At 39.4% G+C, this 14883-nt stretch overlaps 1 protein-coding gene across 3 annotated transcripts in view; it reads left to right on the forward strand.

Annotated features, from left to right (window-relative positions):
• LOC126101581 (vesicular glutamate transporter 1-like) overlaps nt 1-14883 on the forward strand; it is a 134337-nt gene that overhangs the window by 18480 nt on the left and 100974 nt on the right. For all 3 annotated transcript variants that reach the window (XM_049912234.1, XM_049912236.1, XM_049912235.1), the window contains exon 4: nt 14374-14607. In XM_049912234.1, coding sequence (XP_049768191.1) covers nt 14374-14607 — 234 coding nt within the window. The remainder of the gene's footprint in view (nt 1-14373; nt 14608-14883) is intronic.

The raw sequence follows: 14883 nt of genomic DNA on the forward strand, positions 1-14883 counted from the left end.
ATGAGATTAGTGATAAACTTAACACAAAAATTGGTGACCACATCATAGAGGGAGAAAATGACATATGCTGTATAGGGATTAAAACTATTCATAAAGGGTTTAGTGAGAAGGATATAAGTAATACACTAGCACAAGAAAAGAGGCATTTCACACTAAATGAAGATTGTTATCATCAAACATAGGTTGTAGTTTTGGAAAGAAATTTCTAAAAACATGTGTCTGCAGTACAACATGGGTGTATGGAAGTCAATCATGGATTGTGGGAAAACGGGAAAAGAAGTACATTGAAGATTTGAGATGCGGGGTTACAGGAGGAGGCTGAAAATAAAGTGTTTGAGAAGAAAAAAACTGAGGTGGTTTTCTGCAAATTCAACAAGGAAAGGAATATGTGAAAACCACTGACTAGATTGAGGAACAGTATAATACAAATATGTGTTAAGGCCAGAGGCATGCACAGCCTGTACTAGACTCCCCCCCCCCCCCCCCCCACACCCCTTGTGCTGGCTCACTTAGCATGACCGAGCGAGGTGGCGCAGTGGTTAGACACTGGACTCGCATTCGGGAGGACGACGGTTCAATTCCGCGTCCGGCCATCCTGATTTAGGTTTTCCGTGATTTCCCTACATCACTCCAGGCAAATGCCGGGATGGTTCCTCTGAAAGGGCACGGCCGACTTCCTTCCCCATCCTTCCCTAATCCGATGAGACTGATGACCACGCTGTCTGGTCTCCTTCCCCAAACAACCAACCAACCAACTTAGCATGAGTGGTCTCAGCCCAGCCCAGGTCACCTGGTCCCTCTCAGCCTGGACTGGCCTGCCGGGTTCTGCTTTACTGGGCCGGCACAACGGACTGTCGGGATGACAACAGCTCATGTATCGCAGCGCAGGCTGAGCTCACTGAATGACTTGCTAACCTATAAAAGCCAGTGTCACCTATCATCTCCAGATGGGCTGATCAGTAATGTGTGCATTGCCTCAAAATATTGCTGACTTCGACCAAATTAAGAAGAAATACAAATTATTGATCAACTGTGTACCACCTTTACACACATAGTGAAAAGAAGGAAGTACTTAGAGTTGGTAAGCCAGAATGCATGGTCCTGGAGTAAAATCCACTGAATTTTTAGAATAACAATTTATTAACAAATGAAGTTACAAACAATTTGTCACTGAGCAATAGGTATTTTAAAAACTTTTCACAATGTAAAATTTACGGGGCTACCCCACAGCAGCAATTACTTTGTTAAAATTATCGTATACTGAATAATAAATAAACTTAGGGGCACTAGCCCACCAATGTTATTATTATTTATTTTTTCTTAAAGACTAGCTGAGAACTATGGGGACTACCCCACAGCAGCAATTGTTGTTGTTGTTGTTGTTGTTGTGGTCTTCAGTTCTGAGACTGGTTTGATGCAGCTCTCCATGCTACCCCATCCTGTGCAAGCTTCTTCATCTCCCAGTACTTACTGCAACCCACATCCTTCTGAATCTGCTTAGTGTATTCATCTCTTGGTCTCCCTCTACGATTTTTACCCTCCACGCTGCCCTCCAATGCTAAATTTGTGATCCCTTGATGCCTCAGAACATGTCCTACTAACCGGTCCCTTCTTTTTGTCAAGTTGTGCCACATACTCCTCTTCTCCCCAATTCTATTTAATACTTCATCATTAGTTATGTGATCTACCCATCTAATCTTCAGCATTCTTCTGTAGCACCACATTATGAAAGCTTCTATTCTCTTCTTGTCCAAACTATTAATCGTCCATGTTTCATTTCCATACATGGCTACACTCCAGACAAATACTTTCAGAAACGACTTCCTGACACTTAAATCTATACTCGATGTTAACAAATTTCTCTTCTTCAGAAACGTTTTCTTTGCCATTGCCAGTCTACATTTTATATCCTCTCTACTTCGACCATCATCAGTTATTTTGCTCCCCAAATAGCAAAACTCCTTTACTACTTTAACTGTCTCATTTCCCAATCTAATTCCCTCAGCATCACCCCACTTAATTCCACTACATTCCATTATCCTTGTTTTGCTTTTGTTGATGTTCACCTTATATCCTCCTTTCAAGACACTGTCCATTCCGTTCAAGTGCTCTTCCAAGTCCTTTGGTGTCTCTGATAGAATTACAATGTCATCGGCGAACCTCAAAGTTTTTATTTCTTCTCCATGGATTTTAATACATACTCCGAATTTTTCTTTTGTTTCCTTTACTGCTTGCTCAATATACAGATTGAATAGCATCGGGGAGAGGCTACAACCCTGTCTCACTCCCCTCCCAACCACTGCTTCCCTTTCATGCTCTTCGACTCTTATAACTGCCATCTGGTTTCTGTAGAAATTGTAAATAGCCTTTCGCTCCCTGTATTTTACCCCTGCCACCTTTAGAATTTGAAAGAGAGTGTTCCAGTCAACATTATCAAAAGCTTTCTCTAAGTCTACAAATGCTAGAAATGTGGGTTTGCCTTTCCTTAACCTTTCTTCTAAGGTAAGTCATAGGATCAGTATTGCCTCACGTGTTCCAACATTTCTATGGAATCCAAACTGATCTCCCCCAAGGTCGGCTTCTACCAGTTTTTCCATTCGTCTGTAAAGAATTCGCGTTAGTATTTTGCAGCTGTGACTTATTAAACTGATAGTTTGGTAATTTTCACACCTGTCAACACCTGCTTTCTTTGAGATTGGAATTATTATATTCTTCTTGAAGTCTGAGGGTATTTCGCCTGTCTCATACATCTTGCTCACCAGGTGGTAGAGTTTTGTCAGGACTGGCTCTCCCAAGGCCGTCAGTAGTTCTAATGGAATGTTGTCTACTCCCGGGGCTTTGTTTCGACTCAGGTCTCTCAGTGCTCTGTCAAACTCTTCACGCAGTATCATATCTCCCATTTCATCTTCATCTACGTCCTCTTCCATTTCCATAATATTGTCCTCAAGTACATCGCCCTTGTATAGACCCTCTATATACTCCTTCCACCTCTCTGCTTTCCCCTCTTTGGTTAGAACTGGGTTTCCATCTGAGCTCTTGATGTTCATACAAGTGGCTCTCTTTTCTCCAAAGGTCTCTTTAATTTTCCTGTAGGCAGTATCTATCTTACCCCTAGTGAGATAAGCCTCTACATCCTTACATTTGTCGTCTAGCCATCATTTCTTCAATTTCTTCATCATCTGCAGAGCTAGTTGGCATATAAACTTGTACTATTGTAGTAGGTGTGGGCTTCGTGTCCATCTTGGCCGCAATAATGCGTTCACTATGCTGTTTGTAGTAGCTTACCCGCACCCCTATTTTTTAATTCATTATTAAACCTACTCCTGCATTACCCCTATTTGATTTTGCGTTTATAACCCTGTATTCACCTGACCAAAAGTCTTGTTCCTCCTGCCACCGAACTTCACTAATTCCCACTATATCTAACTTTAACCTATCCATTTTCCTTTTTAAATTTTTCTAATCTACCATCCCAGTTAAGGGATCTGACGTTCCACGCTCCGATCCGTAGAACGCCAGTTTTCTTTTCCTGATAACGACGTCCTCTTGAGTAGCCCCCGCCCGGAGATCCGAATGGGGGACTATTTTACCTCCGGAATATTTTACTCAAGAGGACGCCATCATCATTTATCCATACAGTAAAGCTACAATTACTTTTTGTTAAATAACATATGCAGAATATTAAACACTTTAAAATATGAAAATATTTAAGACTTTCATCAAGATGCAATTTACAGGCTCTTGCCAACAGTATTCTTAAAAAGAAGATATTGAATTTCCAACAATCTTAAAGGCTACAGTTCGTTGGAACAGTTACCTTCAGAGAATGGACTGATGTATACACCCGTGCGAACTGTCCGACCGTTAATGGTGTATGACATACTTTGACAAGAATGCTATAGCTGCGGCAGTTACTACTAAAGTAGTAACTGTTTTATACAGTGCTTATCATACGAGTTAACCACTGCTAAGAGATAGCAGCACACATTCTCTAACTAGAGACACACATTCAAATGCATTTAAGGGTGCTAACACCTGGTGACGACTATTGCCAAGTAGAAACAGTTTGTGCTAGCTGTTCCAATGAAATATCCCACCATTAACATACAGTGACATTCACACTTTAACTTTAAACAGATGTTTAAAAGCACTGGCTAACACACTGTGGGACAGTGTCTCAGAACAGACAGTTTTATACTGGCTATTCAAATGATATTTTTGGCCACTAACACACTTTGACATCCATTCTTTAACTTGCAAGAAATGTTAAAAAACATTTATGTGTGCTAACACACTGTGGCAGTTACTCTCAAAACAGATACAGGCTTATACTGCCTATTCAAATGAAATTTTCAGTGACTAGCATACTGTGACATCTATTCCTTAATTTGCAAGAAATGACACATTGTGTCAGCTACCCCCAGACTGATACAGTTTTTTACTGGCCATTCAAATAAAATTTTTGGACACCAAAGACAGTTACTAAACCAAAAACAAGGAGACAAACCAATAAAACCCTCCAAACCTTGTAACCAGCTTTCAACTAGACAGTGAAAGATATGTAACTTAGTACACCACCCGCTGTCCTCGGCTTGCAGCATGTTGTGCCAGGGTCCTACTGCATCAGCTGGATTGTACTTACTCGACTGTGATGACCACTGACACTTCCTCTCTGTCACTTTGCACCCCAGACTCCAATCAACAGCATGTTGTACTTTCAATTGGCAGGTCCATCAGCTCATTGCTAGCACATGCGACTGCTTCCACTGCCCGTTGCCAACCAACTAATGCTCATGCCACTAATGGATGTTATCACAACTCATTTCCTAGCTGGCACACATTGATACAAGCAATGTATTGACAGACATATGTCAATCTTCCCTTCTTAGGTCAAACCCTGGGATGCGAGTGAGGAAATAGCAGGGAGTACTGGAGAATCAAAAACACACTTTTGATCGACTCCTTGACTGGCCCGCTTCAGCTGGCTCAGATGAACATGTTTACAGTTCTCGAAATGGACATGCTCTGCCAAAAAACTTACAGATGTCAAGATTTTGATAACCTGATCAGGACTTGGGTACCGTGCCAGTATTTTATCTGTAATCCCATGCACCCCTTTGCTCTGTCCCAAGACATTCCTCACGAACACTCAGTCTCCTGTTATCATTGTTGTCATGTAATCCTTGATTATAGACCAGAGCCTGCCACCTTTGAGCACGTGTTGTTACACCATGCAGCTTCCCACCTGGTTGTCAAGTTATCAGGATTCACCTGTCTGGTAGAACATCATTCTATGACCACAAATTACTTAAAGGCAAATTTACTTTGTAGGCGAACGTCAGTTGGACTGGGGTGCTCTTTTGAGCTTTGTGGCAAGCTGTGTCAAAAGCCAGACTCAACTACTCTAAGGAAGTATCCCATTTTCTCTGGCCTGTCAGTTTACCAGACTTGTCGCCAATCGAAAATGTGTGGGATATGGTGAAATGACGGGTGCAGCACTATGACCCAGTGCCAACCACCATAGATGAACTTTGGAACCAGATGAGTGCAGCATGGATGGGTATGCCACAGGACGCCATTTGCGCCTTGTACGCATCGATGCCCTCACACATGGAACTAGTTATCAGGGTCTATGGTGGACCAAGTGCCTACTAGGCAACGGGACACATGCTGAATCGAGGTGACTGAAATGCTAATCATTTCTGCAAAACATACTAATGTACACGTCCTGTGAAAATGAATGTCCTGTCTCTAGTCGTTCAAGGTGTTCTGTATTTTCTGAACATGAGTGTACTTCTGTTATTGCTGTTATCTGTTGCTGTTAGGAGCTCTGTAACTGTGTCAGTGGAAGTGAGATTGTTCCCTGTACTCAGTCAGCAACCTCTGCCAGTATATCTAAGTTCAGTTCTGTGTAATTTTATGATGGTTTGCACTAGTACTGACAAGCAGCTCCTCTACAACACTTGTAGCAATTTATTTATTTATTTATTAAGCAGCTTATTACGTACATCTATGGAGAATGCCCAATGTTTAGCAAAAGTGACAAAAAGCAGATTTCAGAGTACTTGATGGCTCAAGACAAAGGTTTTGTCGCAAGTATAGATAGTGTTGAGGATCAGTGGACAAAGTTCAAAACCATTGTACAGTATGCATTAGATGAGTATGTGCCAAGCAACATCGTAAGAGATGGAAAAGAGCCACCTTGGTACAACAACCGAGTTAGAAAACTGCTGCAGAAGCAAAGGGAACTTCACAGCAAACATAAACATAGCCAATGTGTTGCAGACAAACAAAAATTACGCGAAGCAAAATGTAGTGTGAGGAGGGCTATGTGAGAGGCATTCAATGAATTCGAAAGTAAAGTTCTATTTACTGACTTGGCAGAAAATCCTAACAAATTTTGGTCTTATGTCAAATCTGTTGGTGGATCAAAACAAAATGTCTAGACACTCTGTGACCAAAATGGTACTGAAACAGAGGATGACAGACTAAATGCCGAAATACTAAATGTCTTTTTCCAAAGCTGTTTCACAGAGGAAGACTGCACTGTAGTTCCATCTCTAGATTGTCGCATAGATGACAAAATGGTAGATATCAAAATAGATGACAGAGGGATAGAAAAACAATTAAAATCACTCAAAAGAGGAAAGGCCACTGGACCTAATGGGATACCAGTTCGATTTTACACAGAGTACGCGAAGGAACTTGGCCCCCTTCTTGCAGCGGTGTACCGTAGGTCTCTAGAAGAGCGTAGCGTTCCGAAGGATTTTAAAAGGGCACAGGTCATCCCCATTTTCAAGAAGGGACCTCAAACAGATGTGCAGAACTATAGACCTATATCTTTAATGTCGATCAGTTGTAGAATTTTGGAACACACATTATGTTAGAGTATAATGACTTTTCTGGAGACTAGAAATCTACTCTGTAGAAATCAGAATTGGTTTAGAAAAAGATGACCGTGTGAAACCCAGCTCGCACTATTTGTCCACGAGACTCAGATGGCCATAGACATGAGTTCCCAGGTAGATGCCCTGTTTCTTGACTTTCGCAAGGTGTTCAAGACAGTTCCCCACAGTTGTTCAATGAACAAAGAAAGAGCATATGGACTATCAGACCAATTGTGTGATTGGATTGAAGAGTTCCTAGATAACAGAACACATCATGTCATTCTTAATGGAGAGAAGTCTTCCGAAGTAAGAGTGATTTCAGGTGTGCCGCAGGGGAGTGTCGTAGGACCGTTGCTATTCACAATATACATAAATGACCTTGTGGATAACATCGGAAGTTCACTGAGGCTTTTTGTGGGTGATGCTGTGGTATATAGAGAGGTTGTAACAATGGAAAATTGTACTGAAATACAGGAGGATCTGCAACAAATTGATGCATGGTGCAGGGAATGGCAATTGAGTCTCAGTGTAGACAAATGTAATGTGCTGCGAATACATAAAAAGAAAGATCCTTTATCATTTAGCTACAATATAGCAGGTCAGCAACTGGAAGCAGTTCATTCCATAAATTATCTGGGAGTAGGCATTAGGAGTGATTTAAAATGGAATGATCATATGAAGTTGATTGTCAGTAAAGCAGATGCCAGACTGAGATTCATTGGAAGAATCCTAAGGAAATGCAATCCGAAAACAAAGGAAGTATGTTACAGTACACTTGTTCACCCACTTCTTGAATGTTGCTCACCAGTGTGGGATCCATACCAGGTAGGGTTGATAGAAGAGGTAGAGAAGGTCCAACGGAGAGCAACGCACTTCATTACAGGATCATTTATAAATCGCGAAAGCATTACGGAGATGATAGATAAACTCCAGTGGAAGACTCTGCAGGAGAGATGCTCAGTAGCTCGGTACGGGCTTTTGTTGAAGTTTCGAGAACATACCTTCACTGAAGAGTCAAGCAGTATATTGCTCCCTCCTACGTATATCTCATGAAGAGACCATGAGGATAAAATCAGAGAGATTAGAGCCCACACAGAGGAATACCAACAATCTTTCTTTCCTCGAACAATACGAGACTGGAATAGAGGGGAGAACCGATATAGGTACTCAAAATACCCTCCGACACACACTGTCAGGTGGCTTGCGGAGTATGGATGTAGATGTAGATATATATTTGGTTTGTCAGTGTTACATTAAGAAACCTAACTTTTACTGCTACATTAAGAAACCTAACTTTTACTGATTCAGACTGCAGATTTGCTTAGGGAAGTAATTCTAACCATGGTTACATCATTTTATATATAAGGCATACACATTCTAACTCCAATTTTCTTCACATTAATAAATAAACCTAGTGCTGATGTTTCAGCTGCACTGCTTCTTAAATGTCAGAAAGATTGTGAAGGGATTTTGACCCGTCTCATCATGATATAATAATTGAGGAACTTGTTATTCCACTGATCTGTAAACCAGTTGTATCAACAGTGACTTCAATGTTCATCTCAACTGCGGGTTGATTGCATGAGAGTGATACCTTTACCGTAGATGCAAAATTTTGATGAAGTTGATTGACCAAATATGTGACCTTTGTCTTATCATTTGTTACACCACTATAGAAAAAATTTGTTTCCAGTTGTGCAAACAAAGTTGTTAGTTCCATGGCCAAAATGATGGTAAATTGAGGACAACTTGTGAGACCAAAACTGTGTCTGATCTGCCACTTATAAGAACCATCGTGGATGATACTTCAACTGTGGTGACTTGTATTTCACTGTTTCCTCCTTCCTACTGTCTCTTAACTGTAAATTCTTATCTTTCATTGTCAACTGGATTTACACATATGCATTTAATTTCCATAAATTTGGTACTTTATTTGTTAAACCAGTGCCACCACTGTAGATATTATATATCTGCTGCATTTAATGCAATTGTAAAACCCTCGAAAAATGCTAAATTGCTTTATTAGTGATTAACATTCATCACTTAGTTGAGAAACACAAATATTTCATCTACAAATTTCATTTAGAAAAATGAAAACTAAGAGTTAACAATCAGAGATGTCAGAAATACAATATACATCACTGTACTGGAACCTCTTTGCTTTCATTGCTGCCATATTGATTCACCGACTACAATAAAAAAAACTTTAAATTATCTTTTATTTTGTCTGTAATGCTAATCAATGTTTTTTTCAAATGGTCATATTCTCCTTTAGCTGTTACTGCCTTTAATTTATCATTGCAATTTCAGCATTTGTACTATTTTCAGGCAAAGATTTGATGCTCGAAAACGGTATAATTACGGAGATTATAATTGTGAAATAAAAACAATAACAGGTAAAAGTGAATGTGGCATCATTTAAAAACATTATAGAAACAGTGGACACACATTACATGGATAAATGTTATTGATGTATTATTATGCTCTATAGCCATTTGTAATTCTTCTATTCATGTTGAATTTTCCTGTATTTTCCAATCCTTATGAATATTTATTTTGTTAATAGCATATTGCTTCTCCTGCATTCTGTAGCAGCACTCTCTTCACAAGGAAGCTGTAGCATTAGGATTATCTGCCTTAGCTGATGATCTGTTCAGTAACACTTAGGAAGCATTACTTAAATATATTTGTAGTCTCTCATTTGTGATTAATTTGATTATTATTAAGATTAAAGACAATATTGGAGACCCTGGTGCAAGCTTCACCAGTTTCTGCTCTTGTTACATTCTACATACTTATGTTTTGTTAGCTGAATTATTAATTTTAAATTCATATCAATAAGAATTTGTATCTCATAATTTTCAAATTACAACAGAGTCAGAATGGCTACCAGTACTGACTATCAGATGGCAAAACTCTGGTAATGCCAATAGACATGTTTGAGAGTGTAAAAGCTATTCTTAGCTTTCAGGACTATTAATTCATTCCTCAGGGAGAATAGAGAGATAGGTTGGGAAAGATTAGAAAGGCTGACAAGATTACTCAGATGTTCAGACCCCGGGAAGAGGTGCACCCACCTGTTGTGAGGATGAGAGGAAATTAAGATCTTTTTTTCTCAATTTACAATCACTTGTTTAGAATTTTACTGTAGTTTTTGCAGAATTTCACTTTATCTGGATTATATGAAATTCCTTACCCATTATAGCTTTTCCTTTTGTCAAAAATTTTGATGCCTACTGTAATCCATGGCTTCATTTAATTTTATGTATTTTCCATGGGTCATACCCGCAATAACTCAGTGTGATGTGGAATATACCAGTAGGTTTACAAGTAAGGTATATTTTATCTGTGAAAACCATAGCTACAGGGTGGCCTCTTATGATGTTGGATATTTTTAGATCGGTCTATATCAAAATTTTATAATTATAACCTAACCACATACATAAATCTGTTCAGAAATTCATCTATGAACAGATGGAGTTGTGAAATAGAAATGATTTCAACTTGTTTTTAAAATTATCTGCCAACATTTTAATGCCTATATACTTTGCTTCTTTCTGTGCAAAAGTAAGGTTGTGTTGTGGATGGTGATCACCATTTTTGTTCCTAGTGCTACATTTATGAATGCTCCTATTAGACTGATGGAAAAAAAATTGCAACACCAAAAAATGATTATTGTTTGCAAATGTGAAATGCTGGTACATAAATAACCAGTGTAACTGCAAGAAAGTTGAATGAAAGCATGCAAACATGCATGCAGGTGCTGAATGTCAGTTTGTGGGATGGAGTTTCATGCATGTTGTGCTTGGTTGGTAATACAGGGACAGTTAATACTGTTTGTGGATGATGCGGGAGTTGTCCTACAACGATGTCCCATATGTGCTTGATCAGAGGTGTATCAGGTGATGGAGCAGGGCAAGGCAACCTGTTGACACTCTATAGAGCATGTCAGGTTACAACAGCAGTTTGTGGACTTGTGTTGTCCTGTTGGAAATCACTCTCTGGAATGCTGTTCATGAATGGCAGCACAACAGGTCAAATCAACAGATTGATGTACAGTTCTGCAGTCAAGGTGCATGAGATAACCACAAGAGTGCTCCTTCTGTCATACAAAATTGTGCTGCAGACCATAACTCCAGATGGAGGTCCAGTGTGTCTTGCACAAAGGTAGGTTGGGTGCTGGCTATCAACTGACCTCCATCTAACCAACACATGGCCATCACTGGCTTTGAGACAAAACCAGCTTTCACCAGAAGAACAACAGACCTCCACCCTACCCTCCAATTATCTCTCACTTGACACCACTGGAATTGCAAATAGCAGTGGTTTGGGGTCCGTGGAATGCACACTACAGAGCGTCTGGCTCGGAGCTGTCCTTGAAGTAACCAATTTGTAACAGTTTGTTGTGTCACTGTGGTGCCAACTGCTGCTAAAATTGCTGCTGCAGACACAATATGATGTGCCAGAGTGATACACTGAACATAATGGTCTTTCCTTCTTTCCTCTCATTAATGCCTCGTGGGCATCTGTAGGCTATTCATCTTGTTACTGTATAGTGTCATGGCCACCACTGCCAGCAATCATGTACAGTGGCTACATTCCTGCCAAGTCTTTCTGCAGTATTGCAGAAGGAGCATCCAGCTGCTTGTAGCCCTATTAAACGACCATGTTCAAACTTAGCGACTTGCTGATAATGGTGTCTTTATCACCTTAAAGGCATTCTTGACTAACATCAACTCACTATGTCCAATCTAATGACTGTTCCAGCGAGTATTTAAAGAAAATCTGATTTGCATCCTCATAGTGATGCTACTAGTGCTACTCTTATGCAAATGGTGCAAAATTGGAGTAGGCATAATCTTTCAAATGAAGGAACATGCCTACCAAATTTTGTTTCTGTTGCGCAACCCGTCTTGGTGTTCAGTCCCCCCCCCCCCCCCCCCCCCCCCCAATCAATGTATCTGCAAATAGTGCCCGATTCTTCTCAGCTGCATAAGAGAGTAACTATATTGTGTGTCTGCTGTTAGTGTGCCTAATTTTTTAAACAGATGTCTACACGATGTTTGAGAACAGCAGATATTACACTTTGTGTCAATGTGGAATTGCTCCAGAAAGCTATTCTATATGACTGCAATGAATGGAAGTATGTAAATCAGTTGAATATTCCAATGCTTAATCACCAAAATCAGCAATTACACACAGAGAAAATGCTGCTGAACTCAAGCTTTCGAGAAGATCGTTAATGTGTGATTTTCAGTTCAAGTTCTGATCAATATAAAACCTAGAAGTGTTGGACAATCTGATTTACATACCTCCTGTTCCCAATTATAGATGATATGTCTTGCCTTATACAGAACGAAATAGACTGTATTTTTTTCTGATGTAAATTATAAATCATTTACTGGCAACCAATCTATAATACTTTTGTAATCTCCTTTATTGCTCCTCCTATTATTAAAACTCTGTTGGGCTTTATTATGATGCTTCTGTCATCAGCAAAGAGCACTATTGTTACTTTGTAAGTGTAAAATGGAAGATCATTTCTGTATAAACATGAACTAAAGTGGTTCCAGAATTGAACCCTGTGAAACACCAGTAGTGATTTGTCCCCAGTGAGAAGAAAATTTTTTATGAGAGCTGTGTGAACTATCTAACATGGCTCTTTGCTTCTTGTCAGTTTAATATTAAGTGAACTACTTGCCCATTTCTCCAAAAGCATGATTTGCTTTGCACAGTCAAACCTAAAAACATTATCCATTCAGCCTTTCTGTTGCTTGTTCCCAATTACCATAGAAATAGTAGAAAGCAACACCTTAATAGTATGCTTATATTATTTGTACGTCCCCTAGTCAATCTAATATTTGCACAAATATCTTCTTTGGCAACACATGGATCTTTCTTTTTTTTTTCCATGGATCATCTCATAATACGGGTTTGTCATCATAATGTAGTGAAGCAAAAAAAAAAAGGACCACCCCAGTGTTCGCCTGAAATTGTTTAGAAAAACTGCAGAAAACCTAAATCAGGATGGCTGGATGGAGCAAACTCCATCCCACCCAATATAAGGCTAGTGTCAACATAAAAAATAGTTCTGCATTGTTCCTTTGCATCTCTGTACAGTGCCATTGCACACACTATGGATGCTGCTGGCGACTCAAGGACTTTGAACCTGCTGTTATACTCCTTGCATTCCATTCAGTCTGTCTGGAAAACTTACTTTAGGATCCTGCTCTCTCTTCAGGCCATCTGGAAAAGTAGGTTAGTGAAGTGTTGAACTCTGGAGGTATTATGATCAGTAGATCTTGGCCATATGAGGCCATTTAATTTTCTTGTCTAAGCCAATACAGTTTTCATGTGTTGTACTGTGGCAGGGAGTTGTTATTGTCCTGCCTCTTCGTCATGGCAACAGCCATCTGCACTACAGAACTATAATTTATTGAACACAAGTACTGTTTCATATTAGATTTGAAACATATTGTATTGTTGCCAAAAGTACTGCAGGAGACAGTCAATTGTTAGAAATGAAAGAATGCGAAATTATAAATGGAAGTGTAGGTGAGACACAATAGTGCACTAACAAACGTGAAGTAACAATCCCAAGCCAGGAGAATACAAATAGGAAAATAATATATTGACAAAAATGCACAGCTGCATTATTGACCCCAAAACTGTGTTCCAACTATAGAGCTCCTTGTAGAGAGAGTTACTGGAGTGCACTGTACATGGTTCCTTTGGTTGAGCTCTCTTACATTTGATTACAAATGTTGTCAAACAAACCAGCTGCTGTTCGATTAATATCTTCAGGTGTTAGTGCTGGACTAGGCAGCCAATAATATGTAACATTTGAATGTTTTGATGTTTGTGTTACTAAAAGTGAGATCAGTCAGTTGGAGTAATTTAAGCGTATTTCAACAAATGGTGCTGGCAACTCTGCAGCTGGTTCTTATAAATAATAAAAAAAAAACTATTTGAAAGAATAGTACTGCTCACCTTCTTGCAAATACAGTAGAGTGGTGAACCTGTCATTGACTTTCAAGAACTATGTGTGTATGACCTTCATGGCTATGTGTTTCACAATAGATTGCACTCATAGATTTTGATAATGTAAGCCTATAATTATTTTTTTGTTTATTTGAGGAAAGAACTTTCTCTTTTTTTATAGCATGGACATGAGGGACATAATGTATAAATGAATATGTAGTTATGTGTAAATTAATTTTGTATTACATATAAATCAATGCTGTATTACATATAAATTAATACTGCCCTGTGACGCATGTTGTTGTTGTGGACTTAAGTTTGTCAGCATTTTATTGCTGTTCCATTAGGTTTTTAATAACAACAGAACGAAGTGACCCACATGATTGAATATTTGTGTTCTTGACGTAAATGTATGAAACATAAGGATGGTGTTTATCACACGGTAATAGTATGAAATGAAATGTATTAGGCAGAAGCGTCTGATGTTATATTTTTCCTCCTATAGAGCCAAGAGTTCCCCTGGGACAGTGAAATGCAAGGTCTTGTACTTGGATCTTTCTTCTATGGGTATATAGTGACCCAGCTACCAGGAGGATGGCTAGCAACACGCATCGGTGGTAAAAGACTTTTTGGGCTTGGACTTGCTGCTACTTCATTCATCACTCTCTTAACTCCTGCACTTGCACGTGGGAGTGTGTACCTACTTGTTCTTGGGAGAGTTATTGAAGGTTTGTTTGAGGTAAGCATTCATGATTAAAAACATTGATGCAAGATTAAGCACTCTTGTCACTTTATTTTTTGACCTAAGGCATACTCATTCAGCAACTCACACATTAATGTTGCTGTTATAAAATTTGAAAGTAAGCCTCAAAAATTAGGACCCATCGCACACTGACAGAGCAGGAATATCCTTCTGCAGGATTCAACAATATTCATAGCCTAGTTCATCACAGTGCCATACCTGCCCTACAGTACTGCGACTCGCAGTACTTGAATGAGACTCATTCTGCTGGAA

The sequence above is a fragment of the Schistocerca cancellata genome, chromosome 9 (genome assembly GCF_023864275.1).
Source record: "Schistocerca cancellata isolate TAMUIC-IGC-003103 chromosome 9, iqSchCanc2.1, whole genome shotgun sequence".
Taxonomy (NCBI): domain Eukaryota; kingdom Metazoa; phylum Arthropoda; class Insecta; order Orthoptera; family Acrididae; genus Schistocerca; species Schistocerca cancellata.